This window comes from Chamaea fasciata, unplaced genomic scaffold, assembly GCF_029207755.1.
Source record: "Chamaea fasciata isolate MVZ Bird 193981 ecotype frontalis unplaced genomic scaffold, bChaFas1.0.hap1 SCAF_4, whole genome shotgun sequence".
Taxonomy (NCBI): Eukaryota; Metazoa; Chordata; class Aves; order Passeriformes; family Sylviidae; genus Chamaea; species Chamaea fasciata.
In genome coordinates, this window is record NW_027094089.1 from 5,536,763 (window position 1) to 5,555,194 (window position 18,432).

General features: G+C 41.9%; 2 protein-coding genes across 2 annotated transcripts in view; both read left to right on the forward strand.

Moving 5' to 3' along the window:
* The window catches only part of PIP5K1B (phosphatidylinositol-4-phosphate 5-kinase type 1 beta), a 107,338-nt gene that overhangs the window by 13,936 nt on the left and 74,970 nt on the right, over nt 1–18,432 (forward strand). The window lies entirely within an intron of this gene.
* On the forward strand, nt 4,414–8,234 carry LOC136288771 (uncharacterized). Its single transcript, XM_066182280.1, has 2 exons — nt 4,414–6,738; nt 8,041–8,234. Exon 1 carries the CDS (start codon nt 4,673–4,675, stop codon nt 6,290–6,292), a length of 1,620 nt encoding a protein of 539 aa, XP_066038377.1. The 5' UTR covers nt 4,414–4,672; the 3' UTR covers nt 6,293–6,738; nt 8,041–8,234.

Consider the following 18,432-nt stretch of genomic DNA (forward strand, 5'->3'; position numbering starts at 1 on the left):
TTTTTGAAAATATTACAGGCCAGTGGAAATAATGGTGCATGGTGCCAAGCGATAGCAGGAAGCTGTATTGGGAGAATGTGACAAAGTTAGAGTGCAAGGAGGTAGTGGTGAAGCTTTCTCATAGAGGAGCACACCTACTGCAGCATACTGTCAAAATAGCATTGATTTAATGAGCTGCAAAAGCAGCCCTTGGACTTGTATCTCAAATTTAACACTGATAAAATGGTGTGTTCTGCAAAAAGCCTACTTGGAATGTATTTATGGAATGTCTTCATGTTCAAAAATACTAATAAATTTCTTCCGACACAGGATGTTGGTGTGGGGGTGGAATCATGCAGCATTTTTTCCCTTTTTATTAAATATGTATATTCCTGGTTAGAATTATATAACAGCAAACTGCAAAATGAGAAAAACAAATGTGTTTCAAGCTATCCAGAGAGCATTAGTATACTTAATGGTGAAATTTGGAGATTAAGCTAGAAAATGTCTTGCAGGACTGTAGATCATTTGAAATCACAAAGATAGTCCAGATGTTAAAAAATAATTTTTTACCAATTACACAGAAATCACAAAGGAATAAACCTGATGAATGATGTATTTACATATTTGTAGCAAGAAATTATGTCATCAGTGTGAGAAAAATTCAGGCCTCTGTATGGTGGGATAAGAAACTGTCCTGGGTTGAAGTATATTCTATCACCATCTTCATGGACTGTTGAAACCAGGTGAGGCAGTGCTCCCTGCCTCCTCCACTCTGGCTTATCTTCTGTTAATGGGCCTATCAGCACCTTTGCTACACAGCTCACAGATAACCCCCTCCTGGACTACCTCCTGTTAGTGGGCCCATCAGGCCTTATCACATGACTCACCATCCCATTTTGAGATGCTCTGCCCAGAGGGAGAAACCAAGCATTCCAGCCTGGATATAAGCTGAGACCCTGAACACCAGAGGGGCGCTTACCCACTGGATTCCCAGAGGACCCGAGCTACCAGACCTTTCTACAGGATCACTGCTTCAGGAAGACCACCTCATCTGGACTGCTTCCATCACTAGGCTCAGGTTGTATTCTGACTCTGTCAGTGGTCTTTTGTATTATTGCATCTATTTTATTTTACTTTCTTTCCTTTTTTTCCTATTAAATTGTATCTCTGACTTGGAGCCTCTCATTTGTTTTGCCTTCAAACTACTACATTTTTGGCGCCCAACGTGAGGCACAAGGCACTGAGAAAAGTCAGAATTACAATTTTGTATTGAAGAAGACACCTGTTCGCTATGATGCTCAACATGCTTACATGTGTCTTATATCTATCTCTCTATATGTTTCCACATCTGGGGTACTATCTGCCAGTCTTAATGCTCCTGCGTAGACCAGGGTATGGTACTAAAATTGCTTTAGTGGTCTATTATGTCCATTGCTTGATAAACTCCGAGGCAATGAACATCATTCAGAATATACACCCAGTTTTGTTTTCTTGTTCTGGTCTAGGATGCTACATCTGGGGCCTCAACAATCTCACCCAGCCCCTGTGGGGTGGGGTGAAGAATAATTTTTTCCAACTTTTCAGGCATGACACAGCAGTTTTTGAAAATATGGAGTACCCTCTGGATGCCAAGGACAGCATGATGTTGTTGTTAGTCCTGCTTTGTCTTCTCTGCACAGCCCGCACCATGCTTACACTACCTAGTGTGATACAGCGTGTTCTGGAGGAAGAGGGAAAAAGAAGCAGAGCAACAATATCAGTGTCTACACAGAGTGTCACAGAGGCGAAAGGAACCAAAGGCAAGGCAACAGTGTCCTCATCTACACAGACCGTCACAGAGGAGAAAGAAGCCAAAAGTGAGGCAACAGTGTCCACATCTATGCAGACTGTCACAGAGGAGAAAGGGACTAAGGGTGCCGTCAGCATCTCCACACAAACCATCACTGAACCGGAACAGCCTAAACCAGTAGCAGTTGCCCCCGTTCAGAAGAAGAAATCAAGGACCAAATCAGTCCGCATAGTGACTGATGAGGGTGCAGCAGGATCTTCACAATCAGCAGAAGAGACAGAGCCAGAAATCATCACTGGCTCTCTATCTCTGGGTGAGCTGCGTGACCTGCGAAGGGAATTCACCCGCCAGACCAACGAGTCCATCCTGACCTGGCTGCTCCACATCTGGGACGCTGCAGGCAATGACACCATTCTGGATGGAAGTGAGGCCAGGCAACTGGGATCGTTGTCCCGGGATGTGGTCATTGACCAGGGGATTGGGAAAAGCCAAGAACCTCTCAGCCTCTGGCAGCGACTGCTAACAAGTGTGAAGGATAGATACCTTTGTAAAGAAGACCTCCAAGTGCACCAAGGAAAATGGAACACAATAGAACAAGGTATCCTCTGCCTGAGGGAATTGGCTGTGTTGGAGATCATTTTTTCAGAAGATGAGAGATTTCCTAAAAACCCAGATGGTGTCCAGTGCCCATCACGGATGTGGCTGAGATTTGCACGGCTTGGACCAGAGATGTACTCACGTTACCTGGCAACACTGCAATGGAGGGAAGGTGAGGACAGGGTAGGTGTCTTGGCTAATAAACTAAGAATTTACGAGGACACTGTCACTGCCCCAGTTCGTACCCATGTCTCGTCTGTGGAAACAAGACTGGCTGAGCAAGTCCGGAACTTGATTGAAGAAGGCCATCAGAAACTGAAAAAAGAACTTAAGGAAGAAATTTACCATATCCCACCAGAGCCAATGAGAGTCTCTGCCATCAGGAGCAGGCTTCCCCCAGCCAGGGAGAGAGGATACACACCACGAGGTAACCTCTGGTCTTTTCTTCGAGAGCATGGAGGAGACATGAGGAAGTGGGATGGAAAACCCACCTCCTCCTTAGCAGCCCGGGTACGTGAACTGAAAAGAGAAACACCTACCACAAAGACCCCATCTAGAATCAATGTTGCTCCGGTCTCTCGTGCACAGAACTCCAGACGGTACAGGAATGATGTTATGACTGATCCTTTTGAAGGAACCTCAGAAACATATTTACAAGAAGAGAGCAATGTATGCCATGACCAGGAATAGGGGGGCCCTGCCTCTAGCCAGGTAGAGGAAAGGGACAGTCGGATCTACTGGACTGTGTGGATCCAACGGCCTGGAACATCTGACCCACAAAGATATACGGCTCTGGTTGATACCGGTGCTCAGTGTACTCTGATGCCATCAAGGTATGTGGGAGCGGAACCCATTTCCCTTTCTGGGGTGACAGGAGGATCCCAGGAGCTGACTGTACTGGAAGCTGAAGTAAGTCTAACTGGGAAAGAATGGCAGAAACACCCCATTGTGACTGGTCCAGAGGCCCCATGCATTTTGGGCATAGACTATCTCAGAAATGGGTATTTCAAAGACCCAAAAGGATACCGCTGGGTTTTTGGCATAGCTACTCTAGAGACAGAAGGCATCAGACAACTAAGTACCTTGCCTGGACTCTCAGACGACCCCTCTGCTGTGGGACTACTGAAAGTTGAAGAAGAACAGGTGCCGATCGCCAGAGCAACAGTGCACCGTCGGCAATACCGCACCGACAGAGACTCTGTGGTCCCCATCCATAAGATGATTCGTGAGCTGGAGAGCCAAGGGATGGTAAGCAAGGCTCGTTCACCCTTTAATAGCCCTATATGGCCCGTGCGTAAGTCCAGTGGAGAATGGAGACTGACAGTGGATTACCGTGGCCTGAATGAAGTCACACCACCACTGAGCGCTGCCGTACCAGACATGTTGGAGCTTCAGTATGGGCTGGAATCCAAGGCAGCAAAATGGTATGCGACCATTGATATTGCAAATGCCTTTTTCTCCATTCCTCTGGCAGCAGAATGCAGGCCTCAGTTTGCCTTCGCCTGGAGGGGCGTGCAGTACACCTGGAACCAACTGCCCCAGGGGTGGAAGCACAGTCCCACCATTTGCCCTGGACTGATCCAGGCTGCACTGGAAAAGGGTGAGGCTCCAGAACAGCTGCAATACATTGACGACATTATCGTGTGGGGAAACACAGCAACAGAAGTCTTTGAGAAGGGAGAGAAGATCGTTCAGATTCTCCTGAAGGCCGGCTTTGCCATCAAGAGGAGCAAAGTCAAGGGACCTGCTCGAGAGATCCAGTTTCTGGGAGTGAAGTGGCAAGATGGACGGCGTCAGATTCCCACTGAAGTCATCAATAAGATCACTGCAATGTCTCCACCGACCAACAAGAAGGAAACACAAGCTTTCCTAGGTGCCATAGGCTTCTGGAGGATGCACATTCCCGAGTATAGCCAGATCGTGAGCCCTCTCTACCTGGTTACCTGCAAGAAGAACGATTTCCACTGGGGCCCAGAACAGCAGCAAGCTTTCGCCCAGATCAAGCAGGAAATTGCTCATGCAGTAGCCCTTGGCCCAGTCAGGACGGGATCAGAGGTGAAGAATGTGCTTTACTCTGCAGCCGGGAGCCATGGCCTGTCATGGAGCCTTTGGCAGAAGGTGCCGGGTGAGACTCGGGGACGACCACTGGGATTCTGGAGCCGAAGCTACAGAGGATCCAAAGCCAACTACACTCCCACAGAGAAGGAAATCTTAGCCGCCTATGAAGGAGTCCAGGCTGCCTCAGAGGTGATTGGTACTGAAGCACAGCTGCTTCTGGCACCTCGACTACCGGTGCTGGGGTGGATGTTCAAGGGAAAGGTTCCTACCACACATCACGCCACCGACACCACGTGGAGCAAATGGATCTCCCTGATCACACAGCGCGCCCGTATTGGAAACCTGAATCGCCCTGGGATTCTGGAAATTATAACAAACTGGCCTGAAGGTGAGACCTGTGGATTATCCTCTGAAGAAGAGGAGGAGCAAGTGACACGGGCCAAGGAAGCCCCACCATATAACGAGCTACCGGAGAGTGAGAGACGATATGCCCTTTTCACCGACGGTTCCTGCCGAATTGTAGGTGCTAACCGAAAATGGAAAGCTGCTGTATGGAGCCCCACACGACGAGTTGCACAAGGTACCGAGGGAGAAGGTGGATCAAGTCAGGTCGCAGAGCTTAAAGCTGTCCAGCTGGCTTTGGATATTGCTGAACGAGAGAAGTGGCCAAGGCTCTATCTCTACACTGACTCATGGATGGTAGCTAATGCTCTGTGGGGATGGCTGGACCGCTGGAGAAAGGCCAACTGGCAGCACAGAGGGAAACCCATCTGGGCTGCTGAGATTTGGCAGGACATCGCCACCCGAGTAGAAAGGCTGACCGTGAAGGTTCGACACGTGGATGCGCACGTACCCAAGAGTCGGGCTAATGAAGAACATCATAACAACGAGCAGGTGGATCGAGCTGCCAAGGTGAAAGTATCACAGGTTGATCTAGACTGGCAGCACAAAGGAGAATTATTCCTAGCTTGTTGGGCTCATGATGCCTCTGGTCATCAAGGGAGAGATGCAACATATCGATGGGCTCGTGACCGAGGAGTGGACATTACTGTGGACAGCATCTCCCAGGCTATCCATGACTGCGAGACCTGTGCTGCGATCAAACAGGCCAGGCGAGTGAAGCCTCTGTGGTATGGCGGACGATGGTCAAAGTATAGGTATGGGGAAGCCTGGCAAATTGACTACATCACCCTTCCCCAAACCTGCCAAGGCAAGCGCTACGTGCTCACCATGGTGGAAGCAACCACTGGATGGCTGGAGACCTACCCTGTGCCTCAGGCTACTGCCCGGAACACCATCTTGGGCCTGGAAAAGCAGGTCCTGTGGAGACATGGCACCCCTGAGAGAATTGAGTCAGACAACGGGACTCATTTCAAGAATGGCCTCATAAGCACTTGGGCCAGAGAACACGGAATCGAATGGATATACCATATCCCATACCATGCACCAGCTGCTGGGAAGGTGGAACGCTGCAATGGACTGCTTAAAACTACCCTTAAGGCACTTGGCGGAGGGACCTTCAAAAATTGGGAACAGAACTTAGCAAAGGCCACCTGGATAGTCAATACCCGAGGGTCCATCAATCGAGCTGGTCCTGCCCAATCTGAATCCTTGCATACAGTGGATGGAGATGGGGTCCCTGTGGTACACATGAGAGGTATGTTAGGAAAGACTGTTTGGATTAATCCCATCTCGGGCCAGGGCAAACCCATCCGTGGGGTTGTCTTTGCTCAAGGACCTGGTTACACTTGGTGGGTGATGCAAAAGGATGGGGAAACCCACTGTGTACCACAAGGAGACCTTATTTTAAGTGAGAACTGTGTGTGGATTTTCATTATATATATATGTGTGTGTGTGTGTGTGTAGTTTAAGGAAGGTATTGATTTGGGATGATGTAGATGGTAATAGAATAAGGGGTGGATAATGTCCTGGGTTGAAGTATATTCTATCACCATCTTCATGAACTGTTGAAACCAGGTGAGGCAGTGCTCCCTGCCTCCTCCACTCTGGCTTATCTTCTGTTAATGGGCCTATCAGCACCTTTGCTACACAGCTCACAGATAACCCCCTCCTGGACTACCTCCTGTTAGTGGGCCCATCAGGCCTTATCACATGACTCACCATCCCATTTTGAGATGCTCTGCCCAGAGGGAGAAACCAAGCATTCCAGCCTGGATATAAGCTGAGACCCTGAACACCAGAGGGGCGCTTACCCACTGGATTCCCAGAGGACCCGAGCTACCAGACCTTTCTACAGGATCACTGCTTCAGGAAGACCACCTCATCTGGACTGCTTCCATCACTAGGCTCAGGTTGTATTCTGACTCTGTCAGTGGTCTTTTGTATTATTGCATCTATTTTATTTTACTTTCTTTCCTTTTTTTCCTATTAAATTGTATCTCTGACTTGGAGCCTCTCATTTGTTTTGCCTTCAAACTACTACAGAAACAGAGACCTCAGGCAGTGCATGTTGAGTGTAGTGCTTTATGTTTACACCTTTCAACAGACAGCATGAGACTGAGGTCTGTGCAAAGAAACAATAGGCAGACTCCTTCTCTGCTTCAGGAAAGCATACACAGATTAGTTCTGCTGGTATAGGATGGATATAAGAGTGAGAGAATGCAAAGAGCTTTCAGTCATAGAAATACTTTCATATGAAGAATTTTGTTTGTATACAAGTAACTTCTGTCAGTGCAGAAGTAGGAGGACAACAATTTCCTTATCCAGTCTACTTTGAACACAACCAGGGCAAGATATGTAGAAAGATGATCAGAGGTCTCTAGCATCTCTCCTGTAAAGATGAGCTGAGAGAGTTGGGATTTTTCAGCTTGGAGAAGAGAAGGCTCCAGGGAGACTTACTGCATCTTCCAGTACCTAAAGGGGGCCCAAAGAGAGCTGGTGAGGGACTTTTGAAAAGGCCATGTAGTGATAGTGGCAAAGACTAATGGCTTTAAACTGGGAGAAGATAGATTAGATATTAGGAAGAAATTCTTTACTTTGTGGGTGATAGGACACTGGAACAGGTTGCCCAGAGAATTTGTGGATGTCATATCTCTGTCAGTGTTCAAGGTCAGGTTGGATGGGGCACTAAGCAACCTGGCCTACTGAACGGTGCCATTCCAGTGGAGTTGGAGCAACATGATCTTTAAGATCTCTCCCAACCCAAGCCATTTTTTGATCCTATAAACTGCTATACTAAAATCCACACATGAATGCGCTTTGTTGAAATTTTTGTGGCCATGAGATGTAAATCACAGTAGTGATAGCCAGTGTTTATACTTCAGGGCCTATAGTTTAGCTTGTATGTGATGGAGAAGAAAAACCTGCGCATACGTTTGCATTTTCTGTTTTCTTTAATCTGTGATCTCTTTTGTGTTGTATAATTGACAGAGGAAAATAAAGGGTGTATGAGCAGTAGGTGCCCATGATAAAGGCTTTCGGTTTGTCCTGGGTTGTAGTATAGGATGTGCACAAAGTATTCTGTCACCATCTTCATGAACTGTTGAATCCAGGGGGAACAGTGTTTTCCTAGGCGTCGTCCCTCTGGGTTATCTTCGGTTATCTTCTGGCTCATCAAATGCCTTGGTGCATGACTCATAGAAAACTCCCTCTAGGAGCTATCTCTGTTTAATGGGCCATCAAGAACCCCCTGCATGACTCATCATCCCATTGTGAGATGCTCTGCCCAGGGGGAAGAACCAAGCATTCTCACCTGGATATAATCTGGGGTTTGGGACAGTAAAAGTAGCCCTCACCCACTGGATTCCCAGAGGTCCAGAGCTACCAGACCTTTCTACAGGATCACTGCTTCAGGAAGACCACCTCATCTGGACTGCTTCCATCACCCTGCTCAGGTTGTATTCAGACTCTGTCAGTGGTCTTTTGTATTATTGCATTTTTTTTCCTTTCTTCCTATTAAATTGTATCTCTGACTTGGAGCCTCTCATTTGTTTTGCTTTCTAACCACTACACTGTTATGAAAATAAAGGTATTGCAGAGGTAACTTCATTCACTCAAACCTTTTCTGCTTTATTATTATTGGGTTTCTCAGCTCCGTGAGGATAATTTTGGACCCTGGTAACAGAGGTTGGAAAGAAATTGAAACTTATGCCTTTGTCCTATTTTCAATAACAGTATAACACAGAACTTTTGTCATGTGGAGGTTCATATCTTGCTGCTTTGACTGCTTCCCTTAGTTCAGAGGTTGCTTTTGTAACCAACAAATTACCCAAAGAGAGAACATGCAAATGTAACTTCTTGCTATAGATCAGTGTACACCTAGACTTCTAGGTGTGTCTCTTTTGATTGGAAAATCACCATTTGGAGGGTCGTCACAAATGAGAACAGTAATTCAATCTTAGTTGCCTGACTGGGTTTTAAAATATGCTTTACTAGCATCTCTACTGAAGATCAGTATATTTGAAATAACCGCTCATGAGGATGTTTCCCAATATTGACAGCATGTACTGTAGTAGAATCAGTGTTTAGTATCTTGCTGAATTTTTCAATATGTATTGTTACTTCTGTTTTAGCCAAAGCTATGCATAAAGTTAATAGTTCAGATTGATCCATCTGCAAATATTGCTGTACTTGATGTATTCCTCACAGAGATGCATTAAAATATGCCTGGGGGGGTTTGCCTTTTTTTTTCTCAATTAAAGAAAGGAAAAGATTTTGTTTTCTTTGCTCTCTTTCTTACAATATAACTATCAGCTCTTTATTGACTTCTTAAATATATTTTTCCCTTCCCTCAGCATCCTTTTGACCATACAAATTTAATGGCACCAAAGGCCTGTTTTTAGCAGACCAGAAAGGAAATTATTTCCTACACATGTGTTTCCTGTTAACATGTATTTTCCTTCTACTTTGGTTCCCTTGCTCTTCACCAACTACTGCTTTCCATTCCTCCTTCCTTCCCAGTTCCATTGTGAACAATCTCTTATTGAGTCTCTCCCTTCCCTTCTTGCCCTTTTTGTTCTTTGTTTTTACTGTTTTTCCCATCCCAAATTGCTCCTGTGCTCCCTTGCACTCTTCCTGTCTGTTTTACGTATAAAAGTCTCCAAAGTAAAAGAAAGAATGCTTTTTAGCAAGATTTAGTTTTCTTCTTGCTGTGAGGACAGAATCAGTGCAAAGGAAACAAAGTGAGAGACAGAGACTTCCAGGAGCCTTGGCTGATTTCTGGGCAAGGAAAGGTATACACCCTCAGAGATGCATGCCACGCAGGTATGAAATTCCCCTGGAGACTCCTTCTGCCCCCACAGCCTGATACATGTCAGTTCTTGGGAGCTGTATTTGTTATCCAGATTACCTGTGCAACCTATAATTCAATGGTGTGGAAGGAGACCCCTCCAAACCCAAGTTTGTGACCTGCTAGGCCCATTGATGCAAGAGGTTTTTCAGAGACAGGTGTATGAAATGGGCACCTGCTGTAAATTTCTGCCAACATTATTTTTGGTAGAACAAGATATCAAGTATTAGCTATAAAATTCATTTTTCTAATTAGTTAGGTTAATTATAAAATCAAACTGTCTTTGATACAATTTGAAGAAACTCCCAAGAGAAGCATCAATCAAAAAAACATTGCTTGACTACCACCTTACCCCTGTGAGGGAAGGTGGATTTGCCATCTGCTGCTGTGTTAACTCTGTGTGTCTTTTTTCTGTCATAGCCTCACTTCACCATCACCTAGCAACTCCTTCATTCTCTTGGAAAAAACTGCAAGCTCAGACCTGTATCTCCAAACCAGTGCTTTTTACTGAAAACCTTTTGCTTTGAAGGGAGATATGGATAATGGGCAGTTTTCTTCAGCTTTTATGCCAGACCAGTATTAGTCACTGCTTGTTAACAGCAGCTTTTTTTAATGTGATTACACCCTCAGACTGGCCTTGTGAGGCATCTTAATGTCTAGCCTTCCTCTCTGTCACTTTTGCGTGTGCACTTTCTAACTCGCACACAGGCACACATACCAGCCAGAGCTGATAAACCCCAGTTAAGGTTTTTGGCTGATCTAAAACTAAAGGTTTTCTTAAGCCTTTTACAAGCACTTGAGTAACACCGTGCTCTGCAAGAAAATTGTTTGTGCCGCCATCACCATTGATGACCTGCACCTGTTCCTGCAGTGAAGGGACCATCTGTCTGTTCTCTGGCCATCCTTGCTGCTAGAGTGATGATGAAGGGTAAGCAGTCAGGGCTGGCTGGCTGGCTCTTGTCTAGCATTATTCTTGTCCTTTATTTGGCAGTCCTTAGTTACTAATGCTGGGCTACGGCTTGGTGGTTTTATAATGCTGCCATATTGCAAGCAAAACTGAAGACCTATTTATTTCTATAAAGTAAAAGCATAGCCAGCTAGAATGAAATTTTAAAGAATATCACTTTTCTCTTGCATAGCTAATCATCAGGCTCCCTATTCCTGGGAACAAGATAGAAAACAGAGGGGTTCAAGGGCTACACACTGTTAACAATAACTCTTGAAAGGCAATTTTCTGTAAATATATTTAAAATATGTGTGGTTAAGCATACTGATCATCTCAGACTAAAAAATCCCAATCCAATAGCCAGTAAAATCATAGGCTGAAAAATGTATTTAATTTATTTAATCAGATGTTCCAGCAGATTAATGCCAGGTAAGGAATATAATAAAATAGGCTTTGAACACCTTAAATTGTTGGAACAGTCTGTTCCTGGGAGAACGCGTTGACTGAATTAGTGGGGTTTTTTCACTTCCGTCTGTGGAATGTTATAATATTCATAGCCATTCTTGTCAGAATCTTGTTATTTTTCTAGTTAACAATTCATAAAACAGTATACGTTGAGCAAAAACTGATTATTGGTGTGGGTTTTTTCTTCCTAAATGCTGAAAGCTGTATTTTTTACCTTTTGAAAACTATGGTGTGGGCTGTTAACTGACTTACAGATAATACTGGATGTCTTTTCTAACCTAATTATAATGATGCCTCCAACCCAGTTATAATGATGCAGTGAGAGGTAGAGATATTGTTTCAAAGGGCTTTTGTGTAAAGGAAGGAGATTCTTATTTAAGCCTCTCAAGAATTCAGAGACCTTTATTTTGTGGGAAAAGTCACACTCATTTTCTTGGAAGTGCTTATGGGTTCTGGTGTCAGCTTCTCTATGGATCTTCTACAAAGCTATCACCGACTGCTTACTGTTGTTGCTGTCTTTTGGTTTTAAGTCATGTTCACATGTACATGGATACTTTTAACTTGAAAAGGCTAATTTATGTGCAGATGTGTTCTTTACTTAAAGTGATAGCTTAAGATTTTGAATTTTCCCATAATATTTCCAGCTAGGTTATTTAAGGAAACCCAGCTAGTCATTTGCAAAGAAGTTCCTGGGGAGGGAGACTGTGGTGGTGCTTCTATGTTGTTTGTTAGCTTGTTCAAAGTGGTGCAAGTATATGTGAAGTATAAACAACATCTGAATAATAATACAGTGTTTCAGAACTGGCAAAAACATCTAGTAATGAATTAGTATTACTTTCTTGCTGCCAAAATTGTTCAGGGACAGGATTTTCAATTTAGTTTGGCAAGTGGACGACTGCTGGAAAACAATTTGCTTATGTCATTTGGCTGGAAATAACTACATATAAAGGTTTATTTGCAAACACTTGTATTGCCATTAAAAATTCTGTGAGTAGGTGTCCATACTTTAAAACAACTGTGCATGTTTCCTGCCAAGTTATACCTCATGTTGCTTGATGTTAGTAGGGTAGGTATGTGTGTTGATGTGGTTTGGATTTGTATATTACAGTGCAGATGTGCTCATAATTCAGCTGAGTGCCAAAGCATCCTGTTGGGAAAAAGAAGTAGTCACTTGCCCATTCCGGTCTGTTTGTCCAAGACATGGCTTGGAGAACACTGATGCCTTTTCCTGGTCTTAAAAATTTGAGAGCCAGACATGGTTAAGGGATAAGGGGTTTTTACCTTGGTATTTTAATAAGGATCCTTATTGGTGTACCACTTTGCCCAGGTGGAATGCGACACAATGCACCCACACAATAGATCGCATATACAGTTTTAAGACCTTACAAATTAACATATCTAACAAGCATGCCCCAATAGGAGGCCTGGATGAATGGTGTGATACTCCACCATCCACGGAATTCTCCCCTGGATAGGCCAGATCTCTAGTTTACAGGGTATGTTCTAGAGAGGACCTTGGTTTCCCAAGATAATGTAGAGTTTTCCAGCCTCCAGCTGTGAGGCCTTTAGGATGTTTGGTCTCCTGGCCTAACAGAATACTAGGACAGTGGTAGGTTATCAGACTTAAGGAATTACAAGTATGCATGCTAAGAATACTGAGGATACATAAAAGTTACATGAAAGGTGTACAAAAGAAAAGGTGAAAAATCATCTTGGCATCAACAGAAATATATGGTTCCTTATAAGGGCAGTAGTAAGCTTTGCATTTAAGCAGCCACATTCCAGTGGGAGAATGGAATAACTTTATAAAAGTTCTGACAGTTCTTTTGGTTCCCGTATTGCAGTTCAACTCTAGTGGCTGTAAAATATCTGTCCCGGTTTGGTGACAGGAACTCTGACAAATGGCATTATTTCCTTACATGCTGAGCAATTCTTTACTGAACTGGTTTCAGAAAATCATGTTATTGTATTAATTATGTTTTTTGAGATTTTTGTCCTATGCAGGTTCTGAAATAGTTCTTTTCTCCCATGAAGCTTTCTCTGTGGTTTAAAAAGAAATATGTTAGAAAGCTCCTTTAAACAAAGAAGACTCCTGCTTTTGTGCTTTATAGGGCATTTCATAGAATGGTATAATAATGTCCTTTTCTATAGCTTTGTGAGTGATTTCTGAAATGTATCTGAGGAACATCTCCTCTATAGGAAACTGAGGACTCTTAATTTAATCAAAGGAATTTTGGTGATGTAGGATTTGTTCTCTGCTGAGGCTGGTACAAAACAGTTTTTTCAAATCCTTCTCAAGAGTAAAGTGAGCTTTCTATTAAATGCTAACCAAAATTAAAATGTAGGGGTCCGAGGAAAACTTCTACTAATTACGGTTTTAGCTTTCCTGAAGGAAAATTGTATGGGGGGGGGTTAATTTGTTGCAATCAATTTTGTTACTCAGTAGAATAACTTAGAGTATCTCTTATCTTGAACTTATACACAGCTTTTGAATTTGGTGCTTACATCATTATTCTATCTTTATCATTCTTCTTGAGTGACCTTATTTTTCACACAAGCTAAGCAGCTGAAATACAAATTGCTGTATGAATATACATTTGGGAACCTAACCTTAGCCGTGCATTTCTATTTCCCTCAAGCTAATGTTGAACTCAGTTCGGGTCCTGTTACCTGGCCCATCAGGCACTGCTTCTTTCCATCTGTTTCTCAGTCTTGTTTCCTGGTATTTTCACTAGTGGGCTGGTGACTCTGAAGTTATGCAAAAGTACGTGAGTGATTGAAGCAACTGAGGCAATTGATCTCTCCTCCATCATGGATCAAAGGTCTAACAGTTTTCATTACCTTCCTCATTCCTTCCCAAGTTTCTTTTTGATCTTAGGGGTGACTATAACAAAGCTGTTGTAAGGAGTTCCATTAGAGTTAATATTCTTTGGTAGGTTACTTTTTTTTTTTTTTTTTTTTAAGTTTAATTGTCTAGATGAGTTCTCTTGGGGCAGGAGTAGCACTGGTGCATAATAATGATACTATGGAATGCGTGCTTGGAAGGTCGGACCGCGGTAGCCCCAGCTTGGACAAGCTGTAATTGTTGCAGATATCCAGTCTGAGTGATACATAGTGATTCAGTGGAAACCAGGAAGAGTCGTGGCAGTAACCAGATCTTTTTCTTCCTTCAAGACGGTATCAACTACTTTTTAAACAGTTGTCTAGTCCATCAAAAGAATCTCAAATATTACCTCTCACATCCTCCAGGGTAATCTCTTCCACTCTTCAACTGTCTGTTTGCAGCTGTATAGAATGGCCCTCAATTGGAGACAAAAATGGGATTTAAAAATATTTAATTTCTTAGATAATCTGTCTGCTGGACTGCTTAATTTAGCTAGCATTCATTAATAGCTATATGTACAAAAGTTGCACTCACAGGACCTGGGAAAGAAAGCGTAGAGAACTTGAAGATCATTATAATCCACTCATGCTTTGAGTTCAGTGTTTCCATGACATATCCTTCTGCAAACTTTGTTGTGAATAATTACATGCTAATATTCCAATGGCCTAAATAATTCCCAATAGTGTATAATTTATGGGTTACCTGCAGAAACTGCACCACCATTTTAGTGCATGCAAATTATTTTAACCACAGTTTTTTCGTGTTGTCCACCCAAAAGTTTCAATGTTCTTTAAAGCAAAGAACCCCTATTAGCATTTTTTGTTCTTGCCTCTGTTGTAAAGTTATGTTTGCAGAGCAGTTTTGAGTGTGGTTGACCTCCTTTTGAGGTGGAAAAATGTGGCTGAGTAAAAAGATACAGGTTTCAAACTAGAGCAATGCAGCTATTGTGAAGTTCTTGTTACAAACATGTTTCTTATCAAAGTAACTTGTCCTGTGCTTTTCTGCTTTTTATCTTCCGTGTTCAGTCTGTTCTTTTTTATACTTAATTTTCTCCAAGTACACTTGGCCTACTTTTCTTTTCTCAAATGAGTATTTCTGGAGTTTCAGATTACTAAAGCTTTTGGATTGACCAAATTCCTCTTTTATATCTATTCTCCACCCAGCAAGGTGGGATTGTTTGCATCTCTGTTTGTGTCATTCCTTTAGACATTGACACTGATCTCCTTTTTGCTGTACATGAGATTTCATTCCCCATGGATCTTACCTTCTGCTTATATGACAGAAGCAGCTTGCTGTGCTTTCCTTTCAAAAAATCATGACCACAGTATTACGTGATTCCTGTCACTTTATTTTGCATGTACCAGCAAAGACAAATGTAGAAGAATTTTCCCTCTCCTTGTGCCTTTTATTTTCCATTTGTCTCAGTGGGCTGCAGTATTCTATTGGACAGCATGCATTTTGTTGTGGTTTTATCTCAAAGTGCAGTGTCTGGTGTGTGTTAGTAACAATAGTCCATTGCCATATCAAAGTCACCAAAGGAAAGGAGCAGAACTCCGATTCTGGGCTTTGCCAAGACTGTGCCCTTCACTGTGGTACTACCCTAACTTATATTGCATACTGCTGTACGTAGCATGCAGATGTTTCTTGTAGTTGTTTCAAAGAACTTTACAATCTTGACAATTTTTATTAATTTGTAATTCTACATGGCTTTATAGAAAGCTTGCCAAATCTTCTAAAAAGTACTGTTGTTGGTACATGAAGTCAGAATTGTGAAAACATAAGTAACAATTGGGAAGTCTTCTTTGGCTATGTACAAATAGGCCTTTCTGCTTTGTATACTTTCCAACTGCTACAAATTAATGAGAAGTTAATGGAGCTGTTTCACTTTGTGAAGAGAGCGCCTGTTAACAGTTTCAGCAAGATATGCAATGTGACATCAATTATGTCAGAGATCAAATGTTTGTTCTTCCTGATTGCTGATCTGAGGTCACTGATTTGGAAAAGTCCCTTAGTTATTAAGATACTGACACCATCTAGTACACAGTAGAAAGTTTGCTCTGCTTTTAGAGATGGTGTTTGGCAAGATGTAAGAGATCCATAGGTGCTTCTGGAGAGAGCAGAAGACACAATAGTTGACAGTAAATGATGAGTAGGCTAATAGGGAGTAGAGGAGTGAGATAGATTTAAGGCCCTTGGAATGAAGCCCTGAATTTGGAAATTCATGGAGGGGGAAGCAAGCTGAACCCACCTCTTCCTTGCAAGTTATCTGTCACATGCAGAATTCACAAAATACAGAAGTTACAAATGAAAATTTATGCTTTGTTGAAGGAGCACAGTATGCTATGTTTCCAAGGACTTCCACACTTTGGTTCCTTCAATGAATTTTCAGTTTTATTTGCATTGTTGTAAAAAAATTTCCATCTTAAAGTATCACAGCAGATTATTTTTGAAATGAAGGATATGATTTGTATCTATAGTTTGTGATGTTTTGTGGCTGTTTCTGTGACTTTGGATATTAAAATGACAGTGTGTTTCACCTTGAAGAACATGTTAGTGCACTATCTCCCACTTTAAATGGAAGAGGAAGGGACTCTTGTAGGCTGTCAAATCTTCTGGGTAATCAGATGTAATTCTGAGTATTTGTAGACTTTGATGGAGGTGGTGTTTTCTGAAGTTCTACATTTTAATTTTTTTTCCCCACTGAAAGCTAAAGGAGGAAGATAGATGATCTGACCTTTCTTGCAGTAAATCGAAGCATTACAATATAAACATATAGTTTTTTTATAGTATGAATATTATGGTAAGTTACTTTTTAAATCCAGCCACCAAACTAAAAGAAAAAAAATACTACTCCTGTTGTGACATTTTTAAAAGACATCCAAGTACTATGCCATATTCCTGAAACTGGGGGGAGAAAGGAGGGGAGGGCAACTGTAGAAATCTAACAGTATCAGAATCTTAGCATTGTGCTCAGATTAGTTGCTGAGAGAAGAAAAGATCTAGCAGGGCACTGAAACTAATGTGTGTTATTAAAGCTAGGTAAATAAAGGTGGTGTGAACGGCTGATGTGACTTAGTAGATGAACAGTCTAAATGGCAGTTTTGTGTTGGTTTTTGCTCACTGCTTTCTCTGTAACATTTGTGCTGGCCTGATGGTATTACAAAGACCAGGAGGAAGATGAGATTTTTTTTTTTTCCCTTTTGTTTTATTTGTGAATTTCATCACTTTGCATACTACTTCTTTTTTATTTTTGGGGCAAAATAAAAAAGGAATCAAATAGGTAGACTAATCAGGGCTTTTTTTGTTTTGGTTTTTTGTGGGTTGGTTGGCTTTTCTTGTTAGGTGTCACAGGCTGCACAGTTTCTGATCTGCATTTTTTAACTGTTCACTCTCAAATGTTCATCCTAGTACCAATTAACAAGAACGGTATTTTCCAGTTTTTACAAGTGCAACAATAGTACTATCACAAATTTTACATAGATTTCACTTTCAGTCACCCTTAAAACTTCCATAATCAGTTGTGGGTTGGGAGATCTTGACAAGGTTTCAAACCTAATTGTTTGAGATTTTTCTTTACTTTTTCCCTCCTCCTTCTTTAAATTCATAAGACAATTTTTTTTCCCCTGCCAGATAGACAGAAAAGATAGATTTTTAAAAAATTACTCTTTTAGTGGCATAAGTTCATGGTATTTATGATGCAGTAAAAAGTTTGCTCTACTTTTGCAGTAATGCCTGGAAAGACAGAAGAACTCTTTCAGTAGTTCTGTGAAGAGTGAAGTCACAGCAGTTGACTGTAGAGGTTTATTAGGTTGACAGGCATTACAGGGTTTGGGTGGATTAAATGCTTTCAGATTTTCAATCTGATTTTTTTCAGATTTAATTTTTATGATTTTTCAATGATTATTGAGTCCATTGCAACATGTAAACATTTACTTCATTCTCAGGATACACCAGTTTAAAATATATATATTATCTTTTACTCCTCAGATATTTCAGATATGAAAGCATACAGATTTGATCTTAGATGTCTATGTGTCCTTCTGGTACAAAGTGAATATATTCCATAAAATCCTGTCTGGGATATTATTAAATATATAAATATATTTATATATAAATAGAGACATGAATTGTAACTGACTGGCTACATACATTACCTCAATCTTTATTTGATGGCTATGTAACTGCCAAGCATTCATGTATAAAAAATGTTCTCTGACATTAAAAGACATAAGGTTTTTGGAGAGGGGGTTAGCTTGTGATGACTGTTGAGAAAGCTGTTGGATCTTTGATGTGTTGTTTCTTTTACTACTCTGTGAATTAAATTATGCTTCCTTTTACTTGTTTAGATCTGTGTATTGGCACTCTGCCTAGCAATGTTTGCAGGTTCCTAAACATCACACTTCATTGTCTGGTAAACTCAGAAGGAAGGCAATTAAACCATTAAAATTATAGTCAGCATTGTT

Coding starts and splice junctions, on each gene's coding strand:
- LOC136288771 (XM_066182280.1), top strand. CDS start 4,673: ATGTTCAAGGGAAAGGTTCCTACCACACATCACGCCACCGACACCACG.